Genomic DNA, 17,939 nt, shown 5'->3' with positions numbered 1-17,939 from the left:
AACAATGGTGAAACTAACTGATTAGAAAGACATGAAAAAAATCCAAACTGAATATAAGTGAAGGGTAAATATTCTCTCCCTGGGTTTAAACATTACAGCTTTGACGAGCCAAATAAAAGTTGTCTTGCTACTTAGCTACTTAGCCATGTAGCTCTTAGCTACATGGAGTATTTTTTGGCCTTTGATCATCATATAGATTTTGTGTGGAGGAGCAAATAGTAAAACTGTGTAATGGATCTGTTTGGTACTGGCAGAGGCTTCAAACTTCTTTTAAAATGTGATCCAAGTGCAAAGAGTTTCTGCACTTACCATTAGTAAACTAAGGTGACGGCCGACATCAACAGCACAAAAAAAGATGAGTCATGAAAATGTTTGAGATCTGAGGAGTCTGTAAAAAGAAGGTCTTAAATGCAGCTTTTACAGTGACTCTGATCTCTCAGTAAGTTCACACAGTGTTTGAAAACTAAACTGTGTTCGCTTCAGATTGCTTCAGTTGTTCTGACTGCTGAAGTGTAATACCGACTGGTTAAACAAGCAAACATGTGCCCATGTACACACACTCAGTGCAGTGGCTGCTGTATAACGGGATGACCTGGCACAAAGTGCTTTCAAACAATACAGGAGTCCTATAACTAAAAAAAACTATTAACAATGTGTGTGTTCAGTCAGCTTCTGCCAAACCTGTGTTCACACAAGGAAGACTATAGCAGGCGTCTGAATGTGTTTGTTGTTTTGTTGTTTGTTTTTGACACTTTGATCTCAGAGTCAAAGGCAAACAGTGTTGATATATGTATTTATATAAATAACAAAATAGTACAGTATAAATATAAAGATTCTGTGTGTGTGTGTGTGTGTGTGTGCGTGCGTGCGTGCAGTTGTAAATGTGTGTGAGTTTTAGATACGAGTGTGTGTGTGTTGTTGTAGTGAGCCAGTGTTAGGACAAGACGGGGGAGGGGAGGGGGGGTTAGAGGTGGGGCTTTCCCTCCCCCACCTCGTGGAAGAGCGAAGTGTAAAACTCAGGCTCCAGCTGCTTGTTGCGGTATCGCTGGACGATCTCTGTTATTTTCTGCTTCCGCCTCACATGAGGCGGGTTGTACAAGTCACTTTCCAGGCGTTTCCTCCGGCACACGTTGATGACCGTTTGACGCACGAGGAACCCTGGAGGAGGACGCACACACAACGTTAATGCAACAACATAAAATTTGCCAACGGCTCCATGCAGGCGGATTCTGAACAGTCCTGTCTTCAGAGGGTGGATGAAGATCAGGGGAACGTCCTTTTCTAGTAACCCCGACCTGCATCAGGAAGAGGGGGAAAGGCAGGGAATAATATGGTGCAACAGAGAATACATGTCAGCAACAAAGCTCAACCATAAAATGGTGTCTAAATCCTTTTTCTATGTAGCCTCTTCCTTTAAAGCACGGTATCATTTGTCAAAGCTCAGCCACGATTCCTTTTTTCTGCCCATTGCATCTGGTGCACTGTGCATCAGCACACGCTTCGTGAACTACACGTTCCTTCATACTGGCAGCACAGTGTAAACTTCTAAATACCTGCAGGAGGTGCTGTTGCTTGTGCTAGCTTCCAGGCCAGTGCTGGTTTCCGCCAACAGATCAGACAACGGGAAGTTCTCTAAACACACAAAATCAATGACGTTCATGGGCGTCAGTATTCTTGGAAACTGAGGCACTACATACCTGAAAAGGAACGGCTAAGAAAAAAAAAACAATACGGTGATTATGAATAAATGCCACTTCTGGCTGCTTCAGCTTCCTCACAGTGTGGGCCTACTCCCCTCCCTCCCTTCTTCAATCCATATCTTTACTGAAACCATATGTTCTAAGCTCACACAGCCAGACTTCCCTTATCAACACCACAGTGAGCTGCATGGTGACAAAGCCTTGGCTCCAGCTGAGGGAAGGGATGGGTTGGCAGTGGTGATGGAGGCTGATGTTTCTTTTCTCTTTGAACATCCATTTAACTTCACACTGTAGAGGATAGCTGCAGGCTTGTTTTGCACAGCACCGTATGTGCACATATGTAAGGATGACTGTGAAATAGGTCAATGACATGCATGTAGTCCTAAGCCTAAAGAAGAAACACTTGTTGGAAAGAGGGTTGTATCATTGATAATTCCTCAGATTGTTAACATTATTAAAATAAAGTCTATTTTATGCATGATGGAGTGCTGCAGGACATGCTCTTTTTGTCCCCTGGTCCTGAAGTTGATCTTGTTTTTTTTTTTCTTTTTGGGAAAAATCCCCAGCATGGGATCCCAGAAAGCTACGTCATCCCCGCGGCTCTCTGTCACCCGCCTCTGGCTGGCTTATATCAAAGGACACCGGATCATAAGAAACACAGTGGAGGGCACTGACAGCTTTCAGATGGCCACAGAAAAAAATAAATCTCCAAGACGTCCCTCTGTCTGTCTCCAGATAAGGTTCATGTAACTGAGAGGATGTGACATTAAGTGCAAACATTATGGGTGTAACTCAAAAAAATACCATCATTTACCGTCTTGGTTACACCACCCCACAGTGAGCTGAACTTTGAGGAAGTTCCTTAACACATGACAGCACACAGGAAACAGGGCACCACGCTTGACAAATATGTGTCGGATGTAGAAAGAGGAAAAAGCACAAAAACTGTCTTTTTACCGATGAGCCGAGTAAAGCTGTCAAAGGTAAAACAAGTTTTGTATCTGACCCTGACCTTTAACCTTTCTGTGTAGTGAGTAAATCAAAATAGTGAAAGTCTTTATAATGCCACATTAAATAGAGCCACCTGGAAGTTCACCACAGATGGAAAAGCAGGGAGGAGAGGAGGACAAAAAAACTACCAGAGGAAGTGATCGGTTTCCTGCAGGTGGGCTCTGCACTGTGTCTAACAGGCAGCGTGTAAAATCACCCAGACGTGTATTCATCAGGCAGCTGATGGTGCACAGTAGGTTACATGAAGGAAGGTGAAATGGTTTCTTATCTCTCTCTGGGAGAAGGTTAAAAGAAGGGGGGAGGCGTGGTGGCTCATGAATACCTATTAGTCTGCAAAGGCAGCGTGAACAGAGCTGAGCTTTAACACACAATGAAGAGGTGTGAATGCCCCCAAGCCTTCATGTGAAAAACCACATGCGCGAATATTTTCATTGACAAATCAGCCACACATGCAAACCAACAAGCGCCCATCAGTACAAACCTTCAGCAAATCTTCACATGACGTTTAATGTGTGTCGCTAGCTCAGCTGCCGAGTCACTGAGCGAAGTGATCACAGGTTAAAACACAGAAGGGAGCCTCGAATCTCAAGATTTACGAGTGGAGTTTGGCGAGAGCGAGCATGAGGAGCGTGATGTCAAACTTACCGACTGAAGATGTTGATGAAGATTCTCAGTCATCCAGGTCATCATACGTAGAGAAGATTGAAGCAAGGCGTCTGGACTTGTAGAGTTTTCTAGAAGACGTTTCACTGCTCATCCAAGCAGCTTCATCAGTTCTAACTGTTTGGTGGGGAAACATGGTTTATATGTGGTTACAGACCTCAGTGGGTGGGTCTGGGTAAAACTTTAAAAAAACTTACAAACAATAGCACTAATGTTTCCATACTTACCTGTGATGTTCTGGCTGACTGGGCCAGGTGTGTCTAACGACTGGCTAACGACTATGAAACTGCCGGAGGGGGACTGGTTGACAGCCCTTTGTTCTTACTGTGAGTATGTGTAAACTTCCTGGGATGACACCTGGGTCAAAATCAAGACTAACGAAGTGGAACGGTTCACAGAACACATCAACGCAGTGGATAATAACATCAAGTTCACTCGCGAGGACACCAAGGACAACAATCTGGCCTTCTTGGACTGCACAGTACATATTGAGGAGGACAGGAGCCTCAATGTGGAAGTGTACAGGAAACCCACACACACGGACCAGTACCTATTGTTTGATTCACACCACCCACTGGAACACAAACTGGGAGTCATCGGGACCCTGCAGCACAGAGCACAAACTGTACCCACCAGCTCAGAGGGGAAGAAGAAGGAGCAACACCACATCAGGAAGGCCCTGCAAACATGTGGCTACCCGAAGTGGGCACTCATCAAAGCCACAAAAACAAGACCCCCCAACAACAAGAAGAAGGACAACACCAGGCGGAGAAAGAACATCTCCATTCCATATGTGTCAGGAGTATCAGAGAAACTCCGCAGGATCTTCAACAACCATGACATCCCGGTCCATTTCAAACCGATGACAACACTGAGACAGAGACTGGTTCACCCGAAGGATAAGATTCCCAGGGAGAAACACAGCAATGTGATATATGCAGTCCAGTGCAGTGAGGAATGCTCTGATCTGTACATTGGAGAAACTAAACAACCACTCCACGGAAGAATGGCTCACCACAGGAGAGCCACCTCTTCAGGACAAGACTCAGCTGTTCACCTCCACCTCAAAGACAAAGGACACTCCTTTGAGGACAACAACGTTCACATTTTAGACAGGGAGGAAAGGTGGTATGAAAGAGGAGTTAAGGAAGCCATCTATGTTAAGCTGGAAAAACCTTCCCTTAACAGAGGTGGTGGCCTCAGACATCATCATTCTACCACATACAATGCAGTGATTCCATCCATTCCCAGGAAGTTTGCACATACTCACAGTAAGAACAAAGGGCTGTCAATCAGTCCCCCTCCGGCAGTTTCATAGTCGTTAGCCAGTCGTTAGACACACCTGGCCCAGTCAGCCAGAACATCACAGGTAAGTATGGAAACATTTAGTGCTATTGTTTGTAAGTTTTTTTAAAGTTTTACCCAGACCCACCCACATAGGTCTGTAACCACATATAAACCATGTTTCCCCACCAAACAGTTAGAACTGATGAAGCTGCTTGGATGAGCAGCGAAACGTCTTCTAGAAAACTCTACAAGTCCAGACGCCTTGCTTCAATCTTCTCTACTTACCGACTGAAGGAAGAGCAGAGTCCGAACATAATCCCTCTCCGTGTTGAGTATTTCGTTTAAAACGCAGAGCCGGAGCCGCTGCTGTCGGTCCGAGTCTTTAGTGGCGTGGATCCCGTTCTCCAGATGCCCTTCGTCCTCTTCCATGATGGAAACTCAACCCCACAGAAACGTCTCTCTGCACAAAATGCGCTTCTTCTTCGTCTTCGTCTTCGTCTGAGTATCCACACTTTTGCTGTTTTGTTGTTGTTTTGCTGCTTCAGTCCATGGTGGAGCGGCGGGTTTCCTCACCGAGTGATGAGCGACGCACTGAGAGTAAAGTTCAGCGACAAAAAGTCCCGAACTACAAGCGAGGGAGTCTGACTCCGTGTGTGTGTGTGTCCGCAGCACCAGAGAGAGAGAGAGAGAGAGAGAGAGAGAGAGAGAGAGAGGAGGGGACACACACACACACACACACACACACACACACACAAATTTGTATTTATTGCCTATTTAACGTAAACTACGTATGTATATAAATATATTAGCCTATTAAATAATCTCTAACTATATGAAAGAAGAGAAACAAAGCCGAGTGCTTATATCGTTAGTCCCATGCATGCTCCTACCTGTCACCTAAAAGTCCCTCATGTTCTGCTTACTAATAAATTTAAGTGCAAAGCGCCCTCTGCTGGCCCTCAACTAGAATACACTTGAAGTTTACAGAATGAGCACAGGCGGCATCTCCTCTGTCTGATATAATTCTGTTGGTGACTTTTTTTTGTCTTCTGCTGCTTTCCAGCATTTGGACATGGAGGACTTGAAATTCAGACAATGAATAGAGTTAGGAACTATAAGACCTGCTGGGAATTTAACCCTCAACAACAAAAACCTTTATATATAAATAACATGGTTAATAAAAACCACTACTGATATGGTATATATACTATAGGAAATCACTGCATGGGCATGCATCCACACTGTAAACCAAGTTCATCACACAGCATGGGTAACTTGTAACTTCTGTATATAGTAAAACAAAGGTTACTATAAACTAATGAGCAGCTAAAATCCTTTGAATTAGTCCAGAAAATCCTCAGAACTACAGCCAGAGATGCAGTTTTCCAGGAGGGAAGGCTGACAAACTATAAACTACAGTGATGGTAATGTATGAAATTACAATGACAGTGATGTCATGTTTATAATTTGAAAGTGGGTAAAGTAGAGGCCACTGATTGTGGTGCTGTCTTTGGAGGCTACAGGTATTCACACAAGTTATTCACACGTTCTCCCTGGAGGAGAACCAGCATGGAGCTAAAGTGCTAACGAGTGTATTTGTCATATCTTGGGTGGCTCACAGCTCCTTGGATTGAGATTCATGGTATTATCATAACAACAACAACATTTGAAAAGTACGATACACTGAAAAACACTAAAAACCCTCTGAGTGTCTTTAAGCTTTTATTAAAGAGCAGTCCGGGTTTTTTTGAATTTACAGAGTAACCTGATAACCTTGTCTGTATTTATGTCATTTAATACATGTTTTGCAAAAATTAACTTATTATAAGTGTTCAATACTCATAACTCTTTGTTATTAATACACTAGATCCGGTTGAAGCCAATACAATTCATGTTAATGTGCCACAATAAAAACTTCAAATGGACGAATCTCTCTTCCAAGGGATCATCACATGAATTAAATTGATCATGTGTAATATGATGAACCAAACTAACCAGTAATAACTATAAATGATGACAGATTGAATAGCATTTAAATGTTTATTTACTCAGATTCACTTGACAAAATCAGATTCTTTGCCGATCAACCTAACATGCTGTGTTTGGGACTGTGGAAGAAAACCGGAGAACCCGGAGGAAAACCCACCTGGCACGTGGAGAGCATGTGAACTCCACACAGAGAGAGGCCAGCTGCTGTTACTGACCCTTCTGAGAGGCGAGTGCTAACCACTGCACCACCGTGCCAGCAGAAGGTCTGATGCTGTCCAGACGTCCTCCTGGTTCCACATCTTCTCCATCTTCTTCAAGAGTCCCTCTGGAGGAGTCTGGACCGTCTGGACAGCATCTGTCCATGAAGCTGCACACAAATGCAGTGATTTAGTTTGAGCAGTTATATGAAGTACAAATGTGAGAGTATGAAACCCACCTCACGTGGCCTCATGGACCGCTGGTGTCTCTGTCTTGTTGTGTGTGTGTGTGAGAGGACGGGATGGAGGCGTATTCTCACTCCTCTCACTGGACTGCTTTGATGCTGTAAGAAACATCATCAGCATAAAGTCAGAGCTGTTAGCTTCAGCAGTTCTGCACTGGTCCTACTGAGGGGACTACTTACAGAGCCCACTGACACACAGGGCCCCCTCTCCAGCTGGTCTTCTGTTATCAAGGAAATCCTGAATCTTTTCAGCTGCTAAAAATCCACCTGTTAGAGAAGAGAGAGAGAGAGAGAGAGAGAGAGAGAGAGAGAGAGAGAGGGGAGAGACTAGAAGACACACTGAGTCTGATGAACATTTTGTTATTGTCACTTATCTTTACACAGCCAAATTAACAGTGATAATTCTACACTATGGACTTACCTCTACCTTCACTTACCTTAACTCCAGACCACAGCAGATCTCCTCAGTCGGAGTCGCTGTCGTCAGACCATCTAGGAGCAAACGGGCCACGCCCCAGGCCTGAAGCTGACGGAGCGGGTCTCCGGTTTGAGGAGGAGCTGGTGCCTGAAGTGGAGGGTGCGGAGTGTCTGTAGACTTCCTCCATCATCCTTGGTGCAGTGGAGCTGGCACCTGAAGTGGAGGGCATGGAGTCCTGGGGCAGGTCCAACTTTGGGTTTTAGCAGCAGGCTCCTCAGGGGAGACGCTTCCAAAGCTTCCAAAGTCAAAGCGGACCAGAGGAGCGCCAGCAGCGACCTCATGAACACCAGAGACCGAAATGATGGAGACATCATCGGCAATCTCACGTCTCCCAGACTCAGACAGGTCCTCCAAGAGGACCTGCTGGAAGGGAGACAGAGGTTGCATGTCATCCCCATCATCCTCGTCCTCTGAGAGTTCAGAGTCATCGGTCATGCTAATATAGCCAGAATCCTCACTGTCCCAGTCCTCCACGTCGTCCTCCTCCTCCTCCTCCTCCTCCTCCTTACCAAACTCAGTGTCACCAAAGAGTGGAGGAAAGTCTGCATCCTCCCACCTGGCCACCAAGAATTCCTGCAAGCCGGACGGGTCCCCATCATCCTCGTCCTCTGAGAGTTCAGAGTCATCGGTCATGCTACTATAGCCAGAATCCTCACTGTCCCAGTCCTCCACGTCGACCTCCTCCTCCTCCTTCTCCTCCTCCTCCCCCTCCTCCTCCTCCTCCTCCTCCTCCTCCTCCTCCTTACCAAACTCAATGTCACCAAAGAGTGGAGGAAAGTCTGCATCCTTCCACCAGGCCACCAAGAATTTCTGCAAGCCGGACGGGTCCCCATCATCCTTGTCCTCTGAGAGTTCAGAGTCCCCAATCATGCTACCATAGCCAGAATCCTCCTTGTCCCAGTTCACCATGTCGACCTCCTCCTCCTCACCACACTCCATGTAACCAAGGAGTTGAGTAAAGTCTGCATCATCCCACCAGAAGACGAAGTTCCCCAAGCGGAGAGGCTCCCCCTCATCCTCGTATGGGACACGGTCGTCATCGTTGCCCTCAGGAAGCAGGAAGTCCTCAGGAAGGTCTTCTGGGGGACGCTCGATGACAAGGTCGTCGTCCTCTGAGGAGAAAAACATGAAAAAGGTTCAAACAAAGAGTCAAAGTGAGAGAGTTCTGCTAGTGTTGAGATGACGACATGAGAATGACTATAAGATTAAGATTAAGAATTATTGTATTAATCACCATAGAGAAATTAGGTAATCTGACAGGAAACACAGCTAACACCACTGGACCACAGGTTATTGATTAGCTATTGGTTATTGGCTGTTTGTGTTACACTGACAGATCATGATGATACACAAACATTTATTATGTAGAGTCGTTTGTGGCATCATGATAAATGCTTGAGGTCCTTTTATACATATCACTGCATGTTCAAAGTAACACACACTATTAATGGTCCATTTTTCAAAAATAAACATCTACTTAAACACAGCAGGACATGCTACACTACAGCCTGGCTTTGATCTGCACACATTTCCTGCCTGATCACACTATATTGCAAAAACTAATGATTATAATGCATTTAACAAACACTGTTTCACACAGAAACACGTGATGTTACAGCAGCATAATGTTAGCTGTAGCTTCACTGTTAGCATGACAGCGTCAACATATCGGAGCTAACTGAGCTAAACACTCTTAATAGCGCTTCACAGCTTCCCTGAGAAGTCTGATGACTTTTATCCAACAAACAAGCAGTTTTCACGAAGAGGTGCGTCGATGTGAAAGTTGATTTTTGACTTTTTACCAACAAACTGGGTCCCAGAGGGTGAACTGTGCGCCCATAAACTAGCAAAGTCACACAAGTCTTTCATGCTAGGATACTTTTAAATGCGTTTATGAGGCTAAATCACTGATTTTGTCATGAAAAAAGAAGAAAATATTTCAGTCCTACCAGACCCTCCGCTGCTCCATCTCAGCCGGCAGCTCGCGGCGGGAGCTTCAGGAAGAAGTTCACCCGCTGAAGAGAAATCCTCCAGGTGTTATCAGCCAAACAAGGCTTAGTTAACACTGTCTGTAGTTGGTCCAGAAGTCGCTGTCGATGCTCTGTCGATGATCCTCCGATGATCAGCTGTCAGCTCAGGTTTTAGCTTCCACAAGTTTTTTGCCTTGATCTGCTCGTGTCAGAGGTCAGGTGCAAAAAGCGGCGTGTGGAGGGTCAGCAGCCTTATATAGCCTCTGTCCGGTTACCATGACACCCACTCATTCGCATCTTTGGAATTCAAAACTTGTTTTGTTTTAAAACTACATTAAGTAGCCTAGATCATATTTTTATATTTTATTAAATATGGTGTGTGTATGTCTTGAAATCTAAATGTCATAAAAATAGAAAATGATCTTCAGTCACAGTCAAACAGTCCTTTACACAGCCATACTGAGTACTTGTATTCCTAATGCAACCAAATGGCCCTGTTTAATTATTATGCATCATTTTTATTAGAACATTAATTAATTAAGACTGAAGTTGAATTTGATGCCTTTTGATACATAAAATTAATGGATGATATAAATTATTGGACTGCAAGGTGGTGAATATATAAAATTAAAGTTTACTCATTTTAATAATAACCTCAATGCATTAGCAGTATTCATAATTAAGATGACATAATAGTTGTGCCAGTTTTCTCCAACAGATGGACAAGTGGTTTCTGCTTTGTCCAAACACAAGACAAAATGCCGACAAAGTCAGTCAAAGCCTCTGACTGTGTTATTTGATTTTGCCCCAGCACACTACAGCGTAGAAGATGACGCTGGAGACCTCCGAGTGGTAAACAAAACAGCTGCCAAAGATAGATTCTTGTGTCCTCATTGTGGTATATTTGTCTTTCTTTTTAGAAAGAGAAGGTGTGAGGAGGAAGAGGATGGCCAAGGATGGGCGACCATATGTAAAGAAGCATTACATGACCTCCTATACCCATCCCCTCCTCCTCTTCCTCCTGCTGCATCCTGTGTCCACCCTCAGGGACAAGGTGGTTGTGTGTTAGAGCAGCAAACTCCACCACCTGCTGCTCCCGTCTGCTTGCAGCCAGGATACCAGCACTGTCAGATAGGGACAGCTAGCCAGGGACAGGTAAGACACTGAGCACAGATCAGGGATTTATGTCATCAAAACTTTATCCAGAAACTATGCTGGCTGCTAAAGGCTGGAAGACAGGACAGATTCAATCAAGTGACTCTGTTCTGTGAAGTATGCTGACTGTTCACACTGCCTCACATGTTATATGTTGATCTTTGAAATGAGGGTGTGTATTACAGCTTCCCTCTGTCTTCTACACCACCTGCAGGATGTGTATGACACGTCTGTGTTTGACACAGCAGCAGCGGCGGCTTATGCTCCTTCAACACCAGTAAGACCCTGTTTAACCACACACTCAGCTCATGTGTGAATGACAGACAGATGTCAGCAGCACAACATGTCTAATCACGTTCTGTGTTCTCTCCCCAGTTTAATGGACCAGTTGACATCGCCGTCCCGTATTTTGTCATCGAACCGTGAGTAAATCATACAAATCTAACAGCTTCTGCTATCTGCACTGCCTTCTAATCTCAGAGTCTGTCATATAGGAGCAGACAGGTGGGCCTATGAGCAGGTGGCTCCACCACACACTTCTCCTCTCACCAGCAAATCAAAGTGAGTTTGTCATTATTTGGGTGTAATTCACCTAAACCAGCGGTCCCCAACCTTTTTTGCACCACGGACCGGTATCATGTAAAACAATACTTTCACGGACCGGCACAGAAAAAAAAAAAAAAAACAAAAAAAAAAACAAAGTGCATAAACAGACTCTTACTCTTATGCTTAATTAGTGGGAGCCTTTGAGCTTTCTCAGCAATGAGGCGGTCCCATCTAGGGATAATGGGAGACATGACACCCGAAGTGTGTTTCTTATGTCCAGTCCACTCCGTAATTTTGTTTTGGCCGTCATTAATTGCTTCAGTCGTTCTTGTTCATGTTTTCCTTCCTGGCTTGTCTTTTAATGCAGGGGTGCTCGGTCTCGCAGTTTTGAAGGCTTCGTTGCCTCATTTGCGAGTCTGTCGCCACATATCACTCAGAGCGGACTTGGTGTTGTGAGGAATCTACCTGTTGCAATAAATCCGTATTTTAAATAGGACTCCTGATATAGTCTTTTAAATGCGGGTTTCTTTTTCTTTGAAGGGGTAGGCTCCTCTTCTTCTGTCTCCTCGTAGGTCTTTCCCCTTTCCGAAGAAGCTCTCCAAAGACGTTGTTTTTTATTTATTTTTGCTGCTTGTGGGCTTAATTTTGGGTTCCGTATCCCGTGACGAGACCAGGTCTGGGCAGGTGCTTAAAGGCACAGGCGGATGAATCTGATCGATTATAAATGAAACAGCTGTCAGACTCAGATAATGAATAATATTGTTTTGCTCAGTCTTTCTGTGCGGCCCCCTGGTACCAAATGACCACGGACCGGTACGTCCCCGGCCCGGTGGTTGGGGACACCACTGACCTAAACAGCTGCCAACAGAGAGATTCTTATGTCCTCATTGTGGTATATTTGAAAGAGAAGGTGTGAGAGGGAAGATGAGGGACGACCTTACGTCAAGAAGCCCCGAAATGCGTTCATACTCTTTCTGCAGGAACAGAGGCCCAAGGTCCTGGCAGGAAAAGACCTTAAAGACAGCGCGGCTGTAAACGCATTCGTAGGACAGACAGTGAGTGTGTTTTTTATCTTACAGTCATACATGTATGTCACAGCGTTATCATCTCTAGAGAGCAAATCTGTTAATCACATGAGCAGTAAACAAAGCCACATTTAAAGTTCCACATGTAAGAATCAGGCACCAATGTTTAGCAAAACACTGTGTGTTTGTGTGTATATATTATCATGTAATTGATCAATGATATAAACCTATGTTGTGTCTTAACAGTGTGGACTGCAGTTCACATACTGACACAGGTGTCAGTATTAGCAAAGCTTTCTGACTCTTCCATGTAGAACATGAACTGTGAATCTGTGTATATTTAGCAAATCCAGAGTGGGTGTTGAATGTTTGCACTTGTGTTTGTGTGTGTCAGTGCATGTGGTGCTGATGTTGTATTGTTATCTGTCTACAGTGGAACTCGATGTCACCAGAGGATCAGTCCCCGTACTACACACTGGCTGCAGCAGAGAAACCTTCATGCTCAGCAATACCCTGAGTGGTCCACCAGCGACAACTATGTATGTACAGTTTGCATCACTGCTCCACAGTCTTTGCAAAGAGTTTTTTATCAGCTGAAATCCAACAGAATGTGTTTGATTTTAGGGCAAAAGAAGAGGAGAGACAGAAGGCGAGCTCCAGCCACAGGTAAGTCACATGCCAAATGTGGTGACTATAAGATGAGAGTCATGTCAAAGTTGTGACGACTGATCATGTTTGTGTGTGTTCCTCTGCAGAAAAACCTGAAAATGAGACGCGGCCTCCAGCCTCCCCTGCAGCCGGCGCTTCTAACGATCAGGACTCAACAGAAAACCTGCTGCAGTTCCTTATGGCGCTGAATGTCCCCCTTTCTTAAGAGCACCCCCCCAGTGTTCTCAGAGGCCCTAATGTATATATGTACATAACATTTCTGCACAATTTTGTTCGTTTATTTTTGCATTTATAATTTTCTTTTAATATTTTATATTTTTATATTTTGTTTTATTTTATTAGTTTTTAAGTACACACTTTGTAATGTATGCCTTGAACATGTATTTATCTGAATTTGTATGTATATATCACAATAATACACCTATGACCCAATCCCATTGACTGTTTTTACCCTGTGTTTTTTCCTGTGTCCCTCCACCATGACTACTACCCACTGGGTGAGTGGGGCAGTGGTTGGAAGCTTCCTGCATCATTAGTGCCTGTTGATGGATTTCACATCTCCCTGTGCTGTAAACACAAACTTTAAGTGCACAGAAATGAGAAGACTTCTCATAGCCTGCATCTGATGTATACCCATACAAACCTCCATTTACAGGGCCGAGCAGCCCAAACACTGCTCTTCCTTCGACTGAATGGGTCTGATACAAGTGACAAATGCTTTAAAAATACTGATACACTGAACTTGACATTATGGGAACTCCCCCTTTCCTGCACATACATACACAAACAGTTTCATCTGTGGGTGGGTGGATTGTTGCACTAGAGGGAGTAACTGAAGTGGGTTGGCTGCTCCATAGAAAACAAATGACCTCTGATTGTCTAATGCCAACTTTGTGAAGAGACCAAAGAGGGGCTCCTCTGTGGTTTGATACTGCACCAAGTGGCTAATGTTAGCTTCCTTCAGCCAGGATGGAATATGCCTTCAGGAGCCTTTTTTCTGACATTTTAACATCTGTAGAGCACTGTCAATATTGACATCCATAATGTTTACTGTGATTTTAAAGTTCAGCCTCTAAACTCAAAGCTCCATGCTCCAGCTGGATGGATAAATGCTGGCTGTGCTGCCGTGTGTGTGTGTGTGTGTGTGTGTGTGTGTGTAAGCTGACAACAAGCTGCAAAATGCATCCAGAGGAACTTTCCACTCTGCCTGCCTGCAGTCACAGCGGCAGTGATCCTTTGTGTGCTGGTGTGTTGGTCAATACTGCTCTGTTTGGCAGCTCGGCTCAGGTTGAGCATTTCTGTGACGCTGATGCTGATGAAGGTTTCACCTGTTTTGAGAACAAAGTATATTTCATGCTGATAATGAAATGGCCAGTGTCCATAATAAAACATTAAAGAGGTATCAGTCCATTAGTTTTTTACAGTGTTTTTCATCCCATTAAACTTTTTAAATGACAAAACACTGTCTACAAGGACATTTTACATCTCTGTTGATGGGAAAATAACACATTTCAGAGAGCTGCTGTGGTGTATTGTAAATGGTGAATTACTTTGACCTGTAGAGGGCGCTAGCCGCTTGTGGGACATGTTAAGAAGAGAGCAGAATAAAAAGGTCGTCTTGAAGTACAGTCGGTGACTCACGCATGGTTTTTTTAAAATACACCTGAGTGATTAGACAGTAAAATAAGCATGTAAGCTTCAAGATATAGATTCGAAATAATTAAGGACTGAAATAAAAGAATAATAACAAACAGCAATAACAAAAACAAAATCCTGACTCTGTTATTCATTATTTTACCAACCAGGACGTCATCAACTTGCAACTTCATCTCTGATCTTCAGCAAGTGAATAATTAAGACTTACAGTTCAACTTCAGAGAACATACAGACTTTGTTTGTTTGTGAGGTGCACACCAGGTCATCAGACAAGATAGAACTCTCATCACCGTTTTGTTCCCTTTTATTTCCACCCACACCCCACAAAATTAACATTTAGTCAAAGCAGTGTCAAATAGTCTCATCAGCAACCCTCTCAGGCAGGGGATAAAGTAACATCTACAGACAATCAGCACACCAGTCAGGATACACAGTCCTGTGGAGACGGATGCAACAAGATGTTTCCATTTTCCGACCAGCTCTCAAGCAGGTGTGTGAAAGGATCACTTACCCTGAATTCTCAGCCAGTTCATAGTTGAGTGTTTCCAGCCCAACCAGGGCTCTGGTGACAGTTCCATCTGGTGCGGTGTTGTTGGGTGAATGTGCAGCAGACTGTTCCAAACATTTTGCACACACTCTCCTCCTTGCCCAGGTACATGTCTATTGCTATCCTGTTCTGCCAAGTCATCAGGCTTGTCTTGTCCAACTGTTCACTCAGTCTTTTCACGGTGTCGCGGGTGAAGTTAATGAAGAGCTGTTGATTGTAGTAGATGTAGTTCTTGTTTATGGTGATCCACCAGATGGCAGATTCAAAGCCTGCTCCGACCTGATTCCGGGTTTTGAATTCATCTGGCACTCCGATGCTGCTGCTACGACTCCCGCGTCGACAGGGAATAGGTAAAACGGGATGACCAGCTGTCATCCACATGTTGATCTCCATGTAGCCAGTCTCAGATATCACTGTGTTGTCCTTTGTGGCTCCCTTGTGACGATGTAGAAGTGTCATAACGGCTGGGTGGAAAGACTCCTGTACAGGTGGTTACCTGATCTTTCAGCTTCACCTGCAGATCAGCTCCTGCCTTGTCCACTCCTAAAGTGTAGATTCTGGCGTCCTCAGATGCAATTGGCTACTTGACAGTAATGACAGAGTTTACTAGTCTTCTGCAATCTCTCATGGCGGATGGGTTCAGAGGTCCTTTTATCATGGACCAGCGCTGTCTTTTGGTGATGTGGGAGTTAGTCCAGGCATTTTCCTTTGTTCACAGGAAAACTTCTCCCCATCCTCTGCAGGGGAATACTTCACACAGATACTTATCATGTATGGCATAGAAGATTCCTCGTTCTTCACAGTCCAGTAAAGCACACGTCATCTGTGAAGGTAGCGTCCTGTCCTCTGCAGAGTTGTACATTGATGGACTGTCTGTCATCATCAGCAGCTCTTCTTCCCCTCACTTTGTGGGTGACGTTCATAGCTCCGCTGATGGTAGTGGTGTTCTTCATCGGCATTCTGTAGTTTCTCCAGGCCTCTAGCTTTCCTCAATTCCTCCATCCAAAGGAGGGCTACCATCAGGGTTAGGGCAATCAGGGGAAGCCATGTGTCCTGCAGTCCACAGAGTCCTAGGTGTCTGAAAGGGTGTCTTCCTGGAATCATGTTGTTTCTTCCACTGTCCACGTTCAGGTCCTGTAATGTCTCACCGTCGCTCACTCTAGTGCTCTGGGTCAGTTTTTGATTTTAGGGATAGCCAATCGCTTCACTGGTTTTGAGATGAGTACCCCTATTGGTATCACTCCCCTTTGTAGCCAGCAGTGTTAACTAACCACAGAGCAGGTGTGATTGATGAGATTATTTCGTAGGTTCGTCTGGCTTGGACAGCTCTTTCAGAGGTGACGGGTGAACCAGGTTGGCCTCCCTCTTAGCATACAAATGGCAGTGGGTGTGAATAGCAACACGTGGTAAGGTCTCTTCCACCTCTCAGATGACCAGGTTTTTCTCTTTATCACCTTGATGAATACCCAGTCCCCAGGTTTCACTGTGGAGGTGTGGTCAGGCACTTCCTGTTGAGGAGAAGAAACAGAAAAGGTAATATCTTTTCCTCGCAACATGGCTGCCATATAATTTTTCTTTTGCAGAGTTTGTTTCTGTGAAAGACCTTAGTGGGTGTAATAGTAGGCTGGCCTATAGCATCTCAAAGGGAGACAAGCCTCTGCTGCTGGGTAAGATGTGCCTGCTAGAGCCACTAGAGGCAGGCATTTTTACCCAGTTCCATCATTTTCTGTAACTTTGTTGACGGTGCCATTAGTTCTCTCTATTAGCGTGTGTTATTAGTGTGTTCAAAGGGTCTGTGTTTTGCACAGATAGTACAGCCCAACAATTTGTTTTTTTTAATCACACAACCTAAGTTGTGAGCTCTGTTTAACTATAGATACCATCCCTCCTGTTGAGGCCTGATCCAATCCTGACTCAGAAGAGCAGCGTATCTATAGAGTGATTCAACAGTCTGCAGCTGATCCAGAACGCAGCAGCTAGAGTTCTGACAGGAAGCAGCCAAAGGGATCATATCTCTCCTGTCCTAGCGTCTCTTCACTGGCTCCCAGTGGACTCAAGAATACACTTCAAGATCCTTCTTCTAACCTACAAGGTCTTCATGGACTTGCTCCATTGTATCTGCAGGACCTGATTGTACCATATGTTCCTAATAGGACACTCAGATCTCTGAGTGCAGGTTTACTTGTAGTTCCTAGGATTCATAGAAGTAGAATGGGAGGACGAGCTTTCAGCTATCAGGCACCACTATTATGGAACCAGTTACCAATCTGGGTCCGAGAGGCACACTGCCTCCACCTTTAAGACTAGACTTAAAACTTTTCTGTTTAGTAAGGCGTACAGTTAGCCTTAGACCTAGTGTGTAGCACAGCTATGCTGCTCTAGGCCTATGCTGTCAGGGGCACAAATGATCCACTGAGCACTCACCCTCTAACCTCTCCTGTTCTCTCCTTAGTCTGGCTCACACTGGTCTCAAGACCTGGATGCTGACCTGCAGTCCGGCCCGTGAAGTCTCTCTTGCTCTACGCACCCTCTGACCTCTCCTCTGCTCTCCTTAGTCTGGATCATACTGGGTAATATCATCTCATAATCTGTGTTTACTATCTTCCTCGTAGTTCTGTACCGCTCGCTCTCGCTCTCTCTCTTTGCAGGTCTCAAGACCCATACTGACCTGCAGTCTGGCCCCTGCTGCTCATCTTTGCTACCAAATTACTATTCCTACTTATGGACTAACGATATATATAGATATCTATTACAATACAATCACTGTTTCATCTTGCTGTCATGTTTGCTCTGTACTGTAT

General features: G+C 44.6%; 1 protein-coding gene and 1 long non-coding RNA gene across 2 annotated transcripts; both read right to left on the bottom strand.

Moving 5' to 3' along the window:
• Positions 1-819: 819 nt before the first annotated feature.
• On the bottom strand, positions 820-1,675 carry LOC114429387 (ral GTPase-activating protein subunit beta-like). The gene is made up of 2 exons (XM_028398262.1): positions 1,554-1,675; positions 820-1,295 (listed from the first exon to the last, which is right to left on the bottom strand). The coding sequence occupies exons 1-2, from the start codon at positions 1,658-1,660 to the stop codon at positions 965-967; spliced, it is 438 nt and encodes a 145-aa protein (XP_028254063.1). The 5' UTR covers positions 1,661-1,675; the 3' UTR covers positions 820-964.
• Positions 1,676-6,946: 5,271 nt separating this feature from the next.
• Positions 6,947-7,385, bottom strand: LOC114429388 (uncharacterized). Its single transcript, XR_003669687.1, has 3 exons — positions 7,273-7,385; positions 7,087-7,191; positions 6,947-7,017 (listed from the first exon to the last, which is right to left on the bottom strand). It is a non-coding gene; the product is annotated as an uncharacterized LOC114429388 (long non-coding RNA).
• Positions 7,386-17,939: the final 10,554 nt, after the last annotated feature.

Source organism: Parambassis ranga, unplaced genomic scaffold (genome assembly GCF_900634625.1).
Source record: "Parambassis ranga unplaced genomic scaffold, fParRan2.1 scaffold_126_arrow_ctg1, whole genome shotgun sequence".
Lineage (NCBI taxonomy): Eukaryota > Metazoa > Chordata > Actinopteri > Ambassidae > Parambassis > Parambassis ranga.
Note: the sequence above shows the minus strand (reverse complement) of the source record. Positions and strands in the feature narration are given on the sequence as shown.

Coding starts and splice junctions, on each gene's coding strand:
- LOC114429387 (XM_028398262.1), bottom strand. CDS start 1,660: ATGAACGTCATTGATTTTGTGTGTTTAGAGAACTTCCCGTTGTCTGAT. Junction 1,296..1,553: donor AGCAACAGCACCTCCTGCAG/GTATTTAGAAGT, acceptor TTCCTGATGCAG/GTCGGGGTTACTAGAAAAGG.